The sequence below is a fragment of the Dendrobates tinctorius genome, unplaced genomic scaffold, assembly GCF_039654945.1.
Source record: "Dendrobates tinctorius isolate UK_male_01 unplaced genomic scaffold, ASM3965494v1 ptg000309l, whole genome shotgun sequence".
NCBI classification, from domain to species: domain Eukaryota; kingdom Metazoa; phylum Chordata; class Amphibia; order Anura; family Dendrobatidae; genus Dendrobates; species Dendrobates tinctorius.
This window is the reverse complement of record NW_027361976.1, coordinates 4173558-4190954: the sequence shown is the minus strand read 5'-3', so window position 1 is coordinate 4190954 and position 17397 is coordinate 4173558. Positions and strand designations below refer to the sequence as shown.

The window sequence follows — 17397 nt, the reverse complement described above, 5'->3', positions numbered from 1 at the left end:
TTATTTATTACTGCCAAACTTTTGAAATGCTACAAATTGTGAAAACCAGGTCAGACAGATGAAATCCTACCATATTGTCCTATAATAATAAGATTAGGTGGGGCATTCGCAAACCAGAATCAGTCGGTTACAGGAGCAGTTTTCTGTCTGACCCAAAAGTCAGATAATGTAAAGTTGTAAAAAGAACACATTCCAATGAAGTGATCGCATACGGGAGCAAACCAACAATCAGCGGTCCACCATTGCATTTTCTATTTAGCACCAGAAGGATTATCATTAATCCCGGCATCATCTGATCTGCGGTTTAATACAACTGACAGTTCTTTTTTTTTTTTTCCTGTGTATCACTGTGAAATGACTATAAGGGACCATTTTCCAAATTCTGTAAATGTGTTCTTGGTAGAATAGGGCTGTTTTGTAGTTTCGTTCTTTGCTCATTCACTATTTGAACTGGTTTTACAATAATGTTAAAAATCTTCCTTTTCTCAGCTCACTTTCCCGGGCGCTGCAGCCATCCATTCTAATGCAGATGAAGCTCTCCAATGGAGAGTCCCATCGTTTTGAAGTAAGTTCAAGAAAAAAAAATTGTTTTATTTAACTTTTAAAGACTTAGAGACAGAGCCAATTTTGTCCTTAATGACCAGGCCAAATTTACAATTCTGACCACTGTCACTTTATGTAGTAATAACTCTGGAACGCTTCAACGTATCCCACTGTTACTGAGATTGTGTTTGGTTTTTTTTGTGTGTGACATATTGTACTTCATGACCGTGGTAACATTTCCTCGATATGACTTGCGTTTATGTATGAAAAAAAAAACGGAAATCTGACAAATTTTGAAAATATTGCACTTTTCAAACTTTTTTAATTTTTGTGCCCTTAAATCCGATTGATATGTCACACACAATGGTTAGTAACATTTCCCACATGTCTACTTTACATCAGCACAATTTTGGAAACACTTTATGTGTTAGGAAGTTGAAACGGTTAAATGGTGACCAGTGGGTGTTTTTTTTTGGTTTTTTTTTAAATTCAATTTTCCAACAAAATTTCCCAAACCATTTTTTTTAGGGACCTCATCACATTTGATGTGACTTTGAAGAACCTATATGACAGAAAATACCCAAAGATGATACCATTCTAAAAACTGCACCCCTCAAGGTGCTCAAAGCCACAATCAAGAAGTTTATTAATCTGGAAGGAAAAAAATGACTTTTTTTCACAAAACATTTATTTTAGACCCAAACTTTTTATTTTCACAAAGGTAACGAGAAAACGGACCCCAAAATTTGTTGTGCAATTTCGCCTGAGTACACGATACCCCATATGTGGGGGGTAAACCACTCTTTGTTTGGGAACTCAGAAGGGAAGGAGCACAGTTTAACTTTTTGAACGTAAAATTGGCTGGAATCGAGAGCAGACGCCATGTTGCGTTTGGAGAGCCCCTGATGTGCCTAAACAGTGGAACCCCCCAACACACACACACAAATGACCCCATTTTGTTAACCACATCCCTCACAGATTTTATCCAGGGGTATAGTGAGCATTTTGAACCCACAGGAACCCATAGAATTTGATAACATTAGGTCGTCATATTGAATATGTCATCACTAGTGTCGCTACTCCAGTTTGCATCAGGTGCTCCGGTACGCACCGAATATCGCAGGCACATACCTGAGCACCTGCGATATTTCGTTGGGACGTTATAAGGGTTAAAAGTTGACCAGCGATTTCTCATTTTTACAACACCATTTGCAAAACCACTTTTTTTAGGGACCACCACACACTTTAAGTGACTTTGAGGGGCCTATATGACAGAAAATGCCTAAAAGTGACACCATTCTAAAAGCTACACCCCTCAAGGTAGTCAAAACCACATTCAAGAAGTGTATTAACCCTTCAGGTGCTTCACAGGAATTTTTGGAATGTTAAAAAAAGAATGAACATTTATCTTTTTTCACAAAAAATTTAGTTCAGATCCAATTTGTTTTATTTTACCAAGGGTAACAGGAGAAATTGGACCCCAAAGGTTGTTTTGCGCAATTTGTCCTTAGTACGCTGATACCGCATATATGGGGGACCACTGTTTGGGCGCATGGCAGAGCTTGGAAGGGAAGGAGCGCCGTTTGACTTTTCAATGCTAAATTGGCTGAAATTGAGATCAAATGCCATGTCGCGTTTGGAGAGCCCCTGATGTGCCTAATCTGTGGAAACCCCCCAATTCTAGCTCCAACCCTAACCCCAACACACCCTATCCTTAATCCCAACCCTAGTCATAACCCTAACCCACCCCTAACCCTAATTCCAACTCCAACCCTAACTTTAGCCCCTAACCCTAATGGGAAAATGGAAATAAATACATTTTTGTAATTTTATTATTTTTTCCTAACTAAGGGGGTGATAATGGGGGGGGTTTGATTTACTATTTATAGTGGGGTTTTTATAGCGGGTTTCTATGTTTGGCGGCGGTAGTTTTCTCGTTCGCCTTATTGGGGGACACGGAGACCATGGGTGTATGCTGCTGCCACTAGGAGGCTGACACTATGCACAAAAAAAGGTTAGCCCCTCCTCCGCCGTATACACCCCACCGACCGGCAGGAAGTTCCTCAGTTTAGCTTAGTGTCAGTAGGAGGTGGACACGGGTCTTTGATTAGACCCATATCTACCTCGATGTGCGTCGTTTCTTTTCAGGTTTTTCCAGAGGGATACAGTGTGAATAGTCACATCTGTAGTCCCACAAAGAGACTATGAGTACGGCGTGTACTGCCACCCCGTATCCTCATAAGTCTACAGCAGGACCAAGACCCCTAACATGGATGTGGCGTTCCAGATGGTCCTCGCTCCCCGTCTCCCACCCACTCGCCTACCAGAGCCGGTCAGTCGGTTGAGGCGCAGGATACTCTCCTTGAAACAGTACGCTGGATGAAACGGATCAGGAGGGTAAGTATGAGACCTGAGTCCCATTCTCCCCTGCGGGTTCCACGCCAGGCCACTCCATGGATTCTTCGGCAGCGGTCGCTGTGACAGTGCTGCGACGCCTCCGCGTCGCTTCCAGGCAGCCGCTGCAGCTATTTAGGCCCTGGCTGGTTATCGGACAGCTCTTCCCCCCCTCTGCCGGGTCCTAGTTGTCCTCAGTAGCAGCCACCGCGGCGGTTCTGCGACGCCTCCACGCCGCCCTGTGCTGACAGGCGGCCGCCTCTTCTAATCCAGGCCCCGGCTTCATCTGGGGCCTTGTCCGGCGTCGCGGCCACGCCCCCCTTCTCCATTCTCGGGCGGGCTTCCCTCCCGCCCGCTCTAAGCCCGCCCACGGCCTTCTCCCCTCAGGTTGAGCGTCCCGGAGGCGGCGCCGTCCCTCCCACCCTACCATCTTAGCGGGCGGCACCATTTTTATCATCGGCGCCTAGCCCCGCCTACCTCCCTCCTCTGCATCTGCAGGAAAGCGCGCGCTTCCTGCTCGGCTCCTCTCTGGCTGCCGCCATTTTCGCAGCCTGTCAGCCGGACGCTGTTCCCTCAGCCGTGCCCCTGCAAGCCGGACGAACCGTGCATCTCCATTTATTGGAAAGATTTTTACAAGGGAGAGAGTAGATCCGACCAGACGCTTTCAAAGAGGAAAGCGTCTCGGCGTACTGTACCCGTTTGCTAAAGAGCTCACGGACAACTGGGCCGCTTCTCCCTCGGTGGACCCTCCCGTGTCCAGACTTTCTAATAATACGGTCCTTCCGCTGTCAGGTGTGGCGTCTCTAAAAGATTCTAATGATAGGATCATAGAATCTCTAGCAAAATCTGCCTTCGAAGCGGCATCAGCAGCGGTATGTCCAGTCTTTGCTTCTTCTTGGGCAGCAAAGGCCATATCCACTTGGGCAGACGACCTTCGGCAGGGCATTCTGGATAAGGCACGACCAGAGCATTTGGCCGATCTCGCCAATCAGATTTCCCATGCGGGGGATTATCTGCTTTCTGCCTCCCTGGATGCCGCATCTTGCGCAGTTCAGGCGTCAAGTAACATCGTGGCAATCCGACGTACAATTTGGCTCAAGGCCTGGCAGGCGGACTTGTCCTCTAAAAAGTCTCTGACCAATCTACCTTTTCAGGGAGTGCGTCTCTTCGGATCACAATTGGATCAGATTATTAAGGACGCTACCGGAGGTACGAGTTCTCTTCTCCCCTCCAAGCCTCGCAGACCTCCTCCAAGGCGTCAGTTTCGTCCCTTTCGGACTTTCCGCCGTTTCAATACGGCGGAAAACCCTTCCAACCAGCAAAGGCCACAGGCACGTCAGGAAAGAAAGAAGGTTTCCTTCAGGCCCACTCCGTCCTGGCGGTCCCACTCTTCGCAGGCAAGACCGTCCAGATCTAGATCTGGACGGTCTACATCCGCATGACTACCATCGGTCTCCCGGGGGTCCCTTCCAATTGGGAGGTCGACTTCTTTTCTTCAGCGACGTCTGGCTCGCCTCAGTAGAGAACGCTTGGGTCAGAGAGGTTGTATCAACAGGATACAAAATAGAGTTCATTTCTCTTCCACGGGATCGCTTCTTCCAATCCCGTCCGCCGAGGGATCCGGCCTTGGTCCCGGGGTTCTGTTCGGCCATCGCCTCTCTTCTCAGTTCCGGAATTGTGCCCGTTCCCAAATCGGAACGCTTCACAGGGTTTTATTCAAACCTGTTTGTGGTGCCGAAAAAGGACGGGGCAGTTCGGCCCATTTTGGATCTCAAGTTACTCAACAAGAGAGTTCGCCTTCGCCACTTCCGAACGCTCGGTAATTGCTTCCATGGAGGAGCAGGAATTCATGGGTTCCATAGACATCCAAGATGCCTATCTACATGTGCCCATATTTCCCGGACATCAGAAGTTCCTGCGGTTTGCGATTCACCACGAACATTACCAGTTCGTCGCGCTTCCTTTCGGGCTCGCCACCGCTCCCAGAGTCTTCACGAAGATTATGGCGGCGTTGATGGCCTTGTTGAGGATCAGAGGTCTCGTTCTTTTTCCGTACCTCGACGATATCCTGATCAAGGCTCCCTCCTTTCAACAGGCCCGCCTAAGTGTGGCGATCGTTCTAGACACCCTGTCCAGTTTTGGGTGGATCGTCAACCGGAAAAAGTCCTGTCTGGTCCCTACTCAACGCCTTGTGTTTCTGGGCCTTCTGTTCGACACTCGTCGGTCAAGGGTATTTCTCCCACAAGACAAGATCCTTTCCCTGCAGCAGGGCGTGCGATCATTACAGATCACACGATTTCCATCCCTCAGGACAGCCATGAGGGTCCTGGGGAAGATGGTGGCGGCGATAGAGGCAGTTCCCTTTGCCCAATTTCACGCCAGGCCACTCCAGCAGGCCATTTTGTCCAGGTGGAACAGGTCGGCTCTGTCTCTGGATCGTCCGGTTCGCCTTTCATGCCGGATCAAGCGGTCTCTCAACTGGTGGTTGACGTCTCCCCTCATTCTCTTGGGGCGGTCTTTTCTTCCCGTTCACTGGCAGATTGTCACTACGGACGCCAGCCTCATCGGCTGGGGTGCAGTGTTCCGCAATCACACTGTTCAGGGTCGATGGTCGACTCAGGAATCAGCTCTGCAGATCAATGTCCTAGAGATACGAGCGATCCATCTAGCTCTCGTCCACTGGGAAAGGCGCCTCAAGGGCCTGCCTGTCAGGATTCAGACAGACAATGCCACAGCGGTGGCGTATATCAACCGCCAAGGGGGGGACACGGAGTGTCTCAGCTCTGGCGGAAGTGTCCAGAATTCTTCAATGGGCAGAGACCTTTGTTCCAACGATTTCCGCGGTTCACATTCCCGGCGTGGACAACTGGGCCGCCGATTTCCTCAGCCGCGAGGGTCTCGCGGCAGGGGAATGGTCCCTACATCCGGAGGTGTTTCATCTGCTCTGCCGTCGGTGGGGAACTCCGGATGTAGACCTCATGGCATCTCGCCTCAACAGGAAAGTCCCACAATTCGTGTCCAGGTCTCGGGACCCTCTGGCAGTGGGCGCCGACGCTCTGGCCGTCCCTTGGTCACAGTTCGAGCTCCCCTACCTGTTCCCTCCTCTGCCTCTTCTTCCCAAGTTGTTGAAGAAAATCAAAGCAGAGGGGATTCCAGTCATCCTCATCGCCCCGAATTGGCCCAGAAGGTCTTGGTTCGCGGACATTGTCAACCTTCTTGCGGACGCTCCCTGGAAGCTTCCCGACAGGGCAGATCTGCTGTCTCAAGGCCCGATTTGCCACCCCAATTCTCGGTCGCTCAATTTAACGGCGTGGCTGTTGAGACCGAGGTTTTGAGACGGGCAGGATTCTCTGATCGGGTGATTCATACCATGATCCGCGCCAGAAAGCCTTCTTCTTCGAAGATCTATTACCGTACTTGGAAAGCCTATTTCTCCTGGTGTGAGACCAATGACATCGCGCCCTTGGTTTTTTCGCTCCCTTCTATTCTGGCGTTTCTGCAGGCAGGGCTGGATGCGGGGCTTGCTCTCAGTTCCTTGAAGGGTCAAGTTTCGGCACTGTCCATTTTATTTCAGAAAACGCTGGCCTCCCGGCCCCAGGTCAAAACCTTCCTCCAGGGTATGGCTCACATGGTTCCTCCGTACCGAGCGCCCGTGGATCCTTGGGATCTTAATTTGGTTCTTCAGGTTCTGCAGGGTCCTCCTTTTGAACCTCTCAGGGACGTTTCCCTTTCCCTCCTTTCTTGGAAAGTGGCCTTTCTGGTGGCCATTACCTCCATCCGGCGCGTGTCGGAATTGGCAGCACTTTCTTGCCGCTCTCCTTTTTTGGTCCTTCATCAGGACAAGGTAGTTCTGCGGCCTCCGCCCTCTTTTCTTCCGAAGGTGGTATCTTCGTTTCACCTCAATGAGGACATTGTTCTGCCATCCTTCTGCCCGAGCCCAGCTCACCCTCGGGAGCGGTCCTTGAACAAGCTGGACCTAGTCAGGGCATTGAGAGTCTATCTAGCCCGGACGACTTCCTTGCGGAAGTCAGACTCTCTGTTCATCATTCCTGACGGGGCGAGGAAAGGTCACCCAACCTCAAAGGCCACTATTGCGCGCTGGATCAGATCGGCAATTTTGGAGGCATACCGGGTCAAGCATCGAGTGGCCCCTCCAGGGGTCAGAGCGCACTCTACCCGGGCGGTGGGTGCCTCCTGGGCGGTGCGCCACAGAGCTTCCGCGCTGCAGCTTTGCAAGGCTGCAACGTGGTCATCGGTTCACACCTTTGTGAAATTCTACAGGGTCCACACCTACGCTTCGGCGGACGCCAGCCTAGGTAGAAGGATTCTGCAGGCTGCGGTGGCGAGTCCACTGGCCTGATGGAAGTTTGTTTCCCACCCCAGGGACTGCTTTGGGACGTCCCATGGTCTCTGTGTCCCCCAATAAGGCGAAAGAGAAAACAGGATTTTTTGGGTTGCTTACCGTAAAATCTGTTTCTCGGAGCCTTCATTGGGGGACACCGCACCCTCCCATGTTCTACAACTCCTGTTCTTATGTTTGTCGGTTTGTTACAGTTGAGTTGTTTGTTCTGTTCTCAATCTATTCTGTTACTTCTCCTACTGCTTTCTGACTAACTGAGGAACTTCCTGCCGGTCGGTGGGGTGTATACGGCGGAGGAGGGGCTAACCTTTTTTTGTGCATAGTGTCAGCCTCCTAGTGGCAGCAGCATACACCCATGGTCTCTGTGTCCCCCAATGAAGGCTCCGAGAAACAGATTTTACGGTAAGCAACCCAAAAAATCCTGTTTTTTCATCACCACATTTTGAGAGCTATAACTTTTTTATTTTTCTGCTGATGGAGGCTTGTTTTTTTGCGGGACAAGATGACGTTTCCAGCGGTACCATTTTTATTTAAGTCTGTTTTTTTATCGTGTTTCATTGCACTTTTTGTTCGGTGGTATGATGATAAAGCATTGTGTTTTGCCTCGTTTTTTTTTTTGTTTTTTTTTACGGTGTTCACTGAAGGTGTTAACTAGTGGGACAGTTTTATAGAATGGGTCGTTACGGATGCGGTGATACCAAATGTCTACTTTTAGTGTTTGGTTTGTTTTTATTTACATACATAAATGGATTTATTGGAAATATATATTTTTTTTTTACTTTATAACATTGTCCCATGTTGGGACATCACTATATCATGTCAGACCGCTGATCTGACACTTTGCATAGCACAGTGTCAGATCAGCAATCTGATAGGCAGTGAAGGTGGCTTGCCTGCGCCAGCGCTCAGCAGGCACTGAGAGACACCTTCCTGCAGGACCTGGAAGGACCCCGCGGCCATCTTGTAACCGGGGGTGTCCATGGAGACCACTGGAACAATGATTATTATAATTAATACGGGGAGTTACCAGTGATACATGTATCTAACACAGGACAAGAGAACTGAACGGTTTCTTACAAACACATTTGCTGCAGCTCTCGCAGCTCCGAGATGGAAGCTGAGAGGAACCTGCAGATGTGTCAGGTATAATCACACACAGCTCTGCCGGGAGATCAGGAGAGCAGACAGCAGCCATTACACATCACACTGGAAACTGCCCTTTCATTTATTATGATGTCTGGAGGCAGAGTCTCATACAGATTAGTGTCTGGCCAATAGAACTTAACAGCTCATTTACATATAAGAAAACTGTGGATTTTTCTGGAATAAGACATCGTATTGCAGATATCAAAGTATCATTTTTACTTAGCTTCCTATGTATGACCTGCACACCCATATAGATGGCTTAGAAGGGTTGATCCTGATTCCCTTAAAGGGTAAGGCTCCCATACATATTAGACTAATGTTTGCCAAACCCAACAATATTGACTGGTTCAGTTGACAGTCTGTGTATGGGGGCCCCGGACAACTAAGGGTTTGGGAAAATCTCGATCAGGAATGTCTAGTTTCAGACTGCCGATCGCACTGATCTCTCAGGGGTGAGCTGTCGGTGGCGTTATCATGGAGAACAAAGGAGTGCTCAGCCAAATAAGCGCTTCGGTGTATGAGAAAGGTAGCTGAGATGGCTGTCGGACGATTTATCAGTTAAACCATTGTTCTGCTGACCGCCATCTAATGTGTGTGACCGGCTTTAGTGATTCAAGGCTAAGTTAGCACCAATACCGGCACTTTGCAAAAGCCACAGTGCAGGTGATAATCATGTATTTTGTAAAAAGTAACAACTAACACCTCATGGATTATCGTTTTTGCAGCTTATGATCTGTCCTTGCGTTGTTGAGGTGGAAAAGGGTGTCAGTGTTTTGTGGGGTACAGTCACCGGCTGATCTAAAAGTATGGGTGTCCCTATAATCCACCATTGTGCACTACAGAACCAGATGACTGGCACCTTATCAAAGTCTTATTTGTATGTGATTATAATAAGCAGTTGCTGGAGATGCGAGAAGGAGGTGGGCTCTATGATTCACATTTGGTGGGAATGCTCTAAGATCAAGCCATTCTGGGAGAAGGTTTTCGACAATTATCAACGAATCACGGGAAACTGTAGCAAGGTCCCCTCAAATAGCTCTTCTGTCAATTTTACCTTCTTCAATAGGGACTCAGAAGAGAGATATTCTTCGGTTTTGTCTAACAGCAGCACGAATGGTAATTCCGCGGTTTTGGAAACTTACAAACCCCCCTGACATACTAGACTGATATAAGGAAATGGTCAATCTGTGTAGAATGGAGGAGCTATCTGCAGACTGAAATGGTACAAACGATAAATTTAGAAGGATTTGGAGTGGATGGATTTTGTTTCAGGACTCACCTGATTTCCATAATTTGTTCCGCTGACTTTTTCAATTACATAGGAATTTGCACTTTAATATATATATATGATTTTAACGACCTCTTTATCCATAACCCCTCCCCCCCTCTTCCCTTGTCTGTCTTTTCTGCTTTTTTTTATCCTATATCTTTCCTCTGCATAATATAGAGGATACTTCCTCTCTTGAATATCTTATTGGCGTTCGCCATATGGTTACTGTTATTGTCTACCATGGTATGTTTGACTTATTGATAGAAGGTTGTATTCTCAATTTTGAATACTAGATATTTTCTATGAGTCTATATATTATCTGTTTGCATTTAATATATTCTCTGTTTGTAAAATGCATAATAAAATAGATTGAACATAATAAGCAGTTGCCCCCTTACACCCTTATGAATGATCACTATCTGTGGATGCTCACCAGTATTTTACACATGTGCACGCTCCATCATTTATCAGTGTATGTTTTTTCATTTATCTGGGATTGGGATTTAACCATTGGCCATGTTGGGAGATGTTAGTTAAAAGACACATACTCATATTGAATGATAGAGACATTTATTTTTTGGAATAAATTTGAAGTGATCCAGTCAACTACACATTGAATTCACCAAGACAAGTCATCCTTTATATAATGCTAGTAAATTTCTAAATTGAGCTGGGTCTATGCAATACCATAATAAATCCTCATCAGAAAAGATTAAAAAATGTTTGGATTGTCTAATTAACAAAATAAAGCACAGTTGAAATATTTAATTCTAAAAGCAGCCAATGTCCCTGTACATTACACAGCCCACATTCTTACTCCTTCCTGTGTGAAGAATATGAAAGAATCAATGATTCTGAGCTCATCTGATTTTTTTTTTTTCTCATCTCAGATTGACTGAGAGAAAAAAATCGCAGGATGCTGCGAGTAGCCACGTGTATCAGCCAAGACTTGCCAATGCAAGTCAGTGGGTGTGAGGAAAAAATTGTACGGCACACAGACCATGCATTTGCAATCCAATTTTTACTCACCCATCTCCTAGAAAACCCAACATTTCAGCAGCCAAGTACAGTAAATTCACAGTGTGACCTGTCAAAATGGAACAGATGTATACGTAGAATAGATGGATAGAAAGATGGCAGTGACTTACTGTATATACTGTAGTTAGTGCAGGGAATTTGTAGTTTAGTGTTTGTCTTTAGCTAGTAATTCAATAAATTAAGGAAAAAAAAATGGTGTGGGGTCTCCCTACTTTTTGTAAACCAGCTGAGGAAAAGCCAACAGCTGGGGGCTGATGTTTATAGTCTGGGAAGGGGTTAATAAACATGGAGTATCCCAGGCTATTAATATCAGCTCACAGCTGTATTCTTAGCCTTTATTGGTTATTAAAATGGGGAAACCTCCCAAAAAAAAATTGACGTGGTTTCCCCTTCCATTCATGGACTAAGAAGTGGCCATGGGTATTGATCCCATTCCAGATTAAGAACATCAGCCCACATCCACGCCATAAATTTTGCATCCATAAGATGCGTCAAATCTGGCGCTTAGGCTCGCTCTTCCCACTTGCCCTAGTGCGGTGGAAAATGGGGTTTGGGTTTGATGTTAGCTTTGTATTGTCAGCTGACATCAATCCCAGGGGCTAGTTTTGGAGAGGCTTCTATAGCACCCTCCCTCATTACTAAACCTATAGTCATATTGTAAAAAATGCACAGAATAAAGTCCTTTAATTGAAAGAAAGACTCCTTTATTTTAACCCCTTCGCAACCAATGACGCCACATAGGCGTCATGAAACCTGGTTCAAATCTGACCAGTGACGCCTATGTGGCGTCATGACTTTAAAGCCCCCCTGCGGATCGGGTGACCGGGGTCACTGAAAGGTCACCCGACCCGCAGATACAGGGGGCTTTGTAATTCACCACAGGGGGCGTGGCTTCGCCCCCACGTGGCTACGATCGCTCTGATTGGCTGTTAAAAGTGAAACAGCCAATCAGAGCGATAGTAATATTTCATCAATGAAAATTGATGAAATATTACAATCCAGCCATGTCCGACGCTGCTGTAGCATCGGACATGGCTGGAGACACCGATTACGCCCCCCCACCGGCGATCGCCCCCCCCCGCAACTGAATGACAGCGGCGATCTGCCGCCGCTGTCATCATCTGCTTCCCTCCCATTCCCTCTGCTCCCCGCCAGCCTCCGATCCCCCCTCACCCCCCCCCCCCGGTACCTCCTGAGTCCCGGTGTCCCTCGGGTCCGGATGATGGGCGCCGCCATCTTTGAAAATGGCAGGCGCATGCGCAGTGCGCCTGCCCGAATCTGCCGGCTGCAGATTCCATTCTTTCATTTTGATCACTCTCACAGTGATCAAAATGAAAGAAAAAGTAAATAAACCCCCCGATTATCACCCCCATAGGTAGGCAGAACTAATAAAATAAAGAAAATATTTTTATTTTTATTTTTCCATTAGGGTTAGGGTTGAAAAGAGGGTTAGGGTTGAAAAGAGGGTTAGGGTTGAAAAGAGGGTTAGGGTTGGAAAGAGGGTTAGGGTTAGGGTTGAAAAGAGGGTTAGGGTTGGAAAGAGGGTTAGGGTTGGAAAGAGGGTTAGGGTTGGAAAGAGGGTTAGGGTTGGAATTAGGGTTAGGCTTGTGGTTAGGGTTATGGTTAGGGTTGGGATTAGGGTTAGGGGTACGTTGGGGTTAGGGTTATGGTTAGGGTTGGAATTAGGGTTAGGGATGTGTTGGGGTTAGGGCTGTGGTTAGGGGTGTGTTGGGGTTAGCGCTGGAGTTAGAATTGAGGGGTTTCCACTGTTTAGGCACATCAGGGGGTCTCCAAACGCGACATGGTGCAACCATTGATTCCAGCCAATTTTGCGTTCAAAAAGTTAAACGGTGCTTCCTCCCTTCCAAGCCCCGACGTGTGCCCAAACAGTGGTTTACCCCAACATATGGGGTATCAGCGTACTCAGGAAAAATTGCACAACAACTTTGGGGGTCTAATTTCTCCTGGTACCCTTGGGAAAATTAAAAATTGGGGGCTAAAAAAATATTTTTGTGGAAAATTTTTTTTTTTTTTAATTTTCACGTCTCTGCGTTATAAACTTCTGTGAAGCACTTGGGGGTCCAAAGTGCTCATCAGGCATCTAGATAAGTTAGTTGGGAGGTCTAGTTTCCAAAATGGGGTCACTTGTGGGGGGTTTCTATTGTTTAGGCACATTAGGGGCTCTGCAAACGTAATGACGACCGCAGACCATTCCATCAAAGTCTGCATTTCAAAACGCCACTACTTCCATTCTGAGCCCTTACGTGTGCCCAAACAATAGTTCCCCCCCATATATGGGGCACCAGCGTACTCAGGACAAACTGTACAACAACTTTTGGGGTCCAATTTATCCTGCTACCCTTGTGAAAAAAAAAATTGCTGGCTAAAAATCATTTTTTTTTGAGGAAAAAAAAATATTTTTTATTTTCACGTCTCTGCGTTATAAACTTCTGTGAAGCACTTGGGGGTTCAAGGTGCTCACCACACATCTAGATAAGTTCCTTGGGGGGTCTAGTTTCCAAAATGGGGTCACTTGTGGGGGGGTTCCACAGTTTAGGTACATCAGGGGTTCTGCAAATGTAACATGATGCCCGCAGACCATTCCATCAAAGTCAGCATTTCATAATGTCACTACTTCCCTTCCGAGCCCCGACGTGTACCCAAACAGTGGTCATCCCCCACATATGGGGTATCAGCGTACTCAGGACAAACTGGACAACAACTTTTGGGGTCCAATTTATCCTGCTACCCTTGTGAAAAAAAAAATTGCTAGCTAAAAATCATTTTTTTTGAGGAAAAAAAAATATTTTTTATTTTCACGTCTCTGCGTTATAAACTTCTGTGAAGCACTTGGAGGTTCAAGGTGCTCACCACACATCTAGATAAGTTCCTTGGGGGGGGTCTAGTTTCCAAAATGGGGTCACTTGTGGGGGGGGTTCCACAGTTTAGGTACATCAGGGGTTCTGCAAATGTAACATGATGCCCGCAGACCATTCCATCAAAGTCAGCATTTCATAATGTCACTACTTCCCTTCCGAGCCCCGACGTGTGCCCAAACAGTGGTTCCCCCCCACATGTGGGGTACCAGCGTACTCAGGACAAACTGGACAACAACTTTTGGGGTCTAATTTATCCTGGTACCCTTGTGAAAATAAAAAATTGCACACTAAAAAATAATTATTTGAGGGAAAAAATTTTTTTTTATTTTCACAGCTCTGCGTCATAAACTTTTGTGAAGCACTTGAGGGTTCAAAGTGCTCCCTACACATCTAGATAAGTTCCTTAGGGGGTCTAGTTTCCAAAATGGGGTCACTTGTGGGGGAGCTCCAATGTTTAGGTGCACAGGGACTCTCCAAACACGACATGGTGTCCGCTAACGATTGGAAGTAATTTGCATTTCAAAAAGTCAAATGGCGCTCCTTCCCTTCTGAGCCCTGCCGTGTGCCCAAACAGTGGTCCCCCCCCCATATATGGGGTACCAGCGTACTCAGGACAAACTGGACAACAAGATTTGTGGTCCAATTTCTCCTGTTAGCCTTGTGAAAATTAAAAATAGTGTGCTAAAAATCATTTTTGAGGAAAAAAAAATATTTTTTATTTTCACTGCTCTGTGTTATAAACTTTTGTGAAGCACTTGGGGGTTCAAAGTGCTCCCTACACATCTAGATAAGTTCCTTAGGGGGTCTAGTTTCCAAAATGGGGTCACTTGTGGAACCAATGTTTAGGTGCACAGGGGCTCTTCAAATGCGACATGGTGTCCGATAACGATTGGAGCTAATTTTCCATTCAAAAAGTCAAATGGCGCTCCTTCCCTTCTGAGCCGTGCCGTGTGCCCAAACAGTGGTTTATGACCACATATGAGGTATCTTTGTACTCAGGAGAAATTGCCCAACAAATTTTAGGATCCATTTTATCCTGTTTCCCATGTGAAAATGAAAAAATTGATGCTAAAAGAAAATTTTTGTTGGAAAAATTAAAATGCCCATTTTTTCTTTCCACATTGCTTTAGTTCCTGTGAAACACCTGAAGGGTTAATAATCTTCTTGAATGTAGTTTTGAGTAGCTTGAGGGGTGCAGTTTTTAGAATGGTGTAACTTTTGGGTATTTTCTGCCATATAGACCCCTCAAAGTGACTTCAAATGTGAGGTGGTCCTTAAAAAAAATGGTTTTGTAAATTTTATTGTAAAATGAGAAATCGCTGGTCAACTTTTAACCCTTATAACTTCCTAACAAAAAAATATTTTGTTTCCAAAATTGTGCTGATGTAAAGTAGACATGTAGGAAATGTTATTTAGTAACTATTTTGTGTCACATAACTCTCTGGTTTAACAGAATAAAAATTCAAAATTTGAAAATTGCAAAATTTTCTAAATTTTCGCTAAATTTCTGATTTTTTGACAAATAAACGCAAAAATTATCAACCTAAATTTACCACTAACATGAAGCCCAATATGTCTCGAAAAAACAATCTCAGAATCGCTAGGATCCGTTGAAGCGTTCCTGAGTTATTACCTCATAAAGGGACACTGGTCAGAATTGCAAAAAATGGCCTGGTCATTAAGGTCAAAATAGGCTTGGTCATGAAGGGGTTAAATAAATACTCCCCAACCCTCATTTTCCCATTTATTGGTGTCAAATCAAAAATAATAAGCCACTTTATTCCTCACCTGTCCTACAAGAAGACCTGTCCCACGACAAACTTCAGCTCTGCTACATCTGGCTGGTTTGTTGGGCGCTGGCATGATGTGAACGCTTGGCAAGCCAGCCAGAACAAACAGACAGGAGCGCGAGAACGCTCCTGCAGTGTGTAGCGCTGACGTGAGAGAGGTCACTGGAGTGCACCTCTTGCTGAGTGAGAAAGTTTAGTGGGTGAGATGAACCTCAACATTGGATGATTTTCTAAACGCAGTTGAGTCTGAACCCTATATAGAACGTACAATTTACAAGAAATTCATTTCATATTTGTCATTTTCCAGGTTTCGGTTGCTAAATTCCAGGAGCTGCGGTACAACGTTGCTTTGCTTTTGAAAGAAATGAATGACCTTGAGAGGAAGAACATTCTGAAAATCCAGGACTGACCATATGCAAACTGTGCATTACACTGTATCTGCACCATTTCAGTTTGTGTGTGCCTACCCAAGTCTGTAGCTGGTTACAGGCCTATGTTTGATTGATTTCATCAGAAGCAAAGAGGTTTTTTTGTATTCACTTCATTCGTCACAGTCAGCACAAAGAAATTATATGATGTTTTCTCTCAATCTCCACTCCCTCTTCATTGACTGACAGCTCTGGCTTTATAGAGCTAGAGAAGGAAGGAGATAGATGGAGACCAAGCAGGTGGGAAAGTGTATATAGATAATTGGCTCTGCCATGATGCACAGAGCGCCTGTATTTGCTTTGAACAGACATTCTGTGCTGACAGTCCCTTTAAACTTGCTTAAAGTCTAATCTGCACATTTTTCTGTGTAAAGAGTACATGTGCTGCCGAGAACAACGGCTCGTGTGCACAGAACAATCTATTACTAATAATTTTTTGCACATAGATAATGTGGTAAAATGACTGCCAATTCACAAACAAGTAGCTGATCGGTGGTCATTTAACATTGCAAATCGGATTGTGTAAACCCTCCCCTTAGAAAAGTTGCTTATACTCACCCAGGTATAATGTGGCAGCCAGTTTTCCCGGTCAGTGTAATGTACTGGTTCAGCTGAGCTAAGCAATGCTGAATATGAAGCACTTAAGGGAAGGTGGCTGTTGACTGTGCAATAATTTACCCCACAGGTAACGTGCGTGGAACCACATTACAATAATCATCGCTGCTGTTCCCACGGCAGTGCTGGTTCCAATGGCACAGAGCGCCATCACCTGTACACGATGCGGATAACCGTAGCGTACTTCTCACGGACCAAGTCACATCAGCATTTTATAGACGTGACCTGTGTGAGATCTTCAGCTTTCATCTGAACGCAGCCTAAATAGCCACAGGATGTTCGCAATGTAGGATATGTGTCTGATACCATTGACAGATTTATTCTAAGTGCAGAACCCCTTTAACCTCCTGAATTGAAGTGTAACATATGAGTACATGTAAATATTCTTTGTATTACATTTTTTAGATGCACTATTAATTTTTGGGTCAGTCATAAAAAAAATATTGAATATAATGAAATGTTTGAAAATAATTGTTTAGTATCTTTGTATTTAAAATATGGCGTGCAGATCTAACATGCAGAGAATTCGGGAGTAAGAATGGAAAATAGAATGGCTGCAGAGTTTCACTTTCTGATATAAAAGATGACTTTTAATATGAAGACGTTAAAACTCAGTCCTTACAAATCATCAATCTGTGAAACTCACGCAGGACACTGGTGACAAATACTGAGCTTATCTGGCACATACACAGTATAGATGTCAATCAAAGGAGAGCCCTAATGTATGACAAACTGTGAAGGTATGAACTCGTTCACAGTAATAGTAATATGCTCTATGCCTTGTGGGATAGAAAAGCCTCGTGAAGGGGATTGTCCCAACTGATGTTTACAGTCATTAGATGATTCTACACTGCTGATCTCCATAGAGAAGAGTTCATCAGTCTTGAAGAAGAATAGAATGGAAATAAAAGCAAACCCTCTTAATTTCCTTTAG

At 45.4% G+C, this 17397-nt stretch overlaps 1 protein-coding gene across 1 annotated transcript in view; it reads left to right on the top strand.

Moving 5' to 3' along the window:
* LOC141073623 (COMM domain-containing protein 5-like) overlaps window positions 1-16934 on the top strand; it is a gene marked incomplete at its 5' end in the record, with an annotated part of 32745 nt that extends 15811 nt beyond the window's left edge. Inside the window, 2 exons of the mRNA XM_073560931.1 lie at window positions 490-565; window positions 15728-16934. Of these exons, the coding sequence (XP_073417032.1) occupies window positions 490-565; window positions 15728-15829 (178 nt within the window). The remainder of the gene's footprint in view (window positions 1-489; window positions 566-15727) is intronic.
* Window positions 16935-17397: the final 463 nt, after the last annotated feature.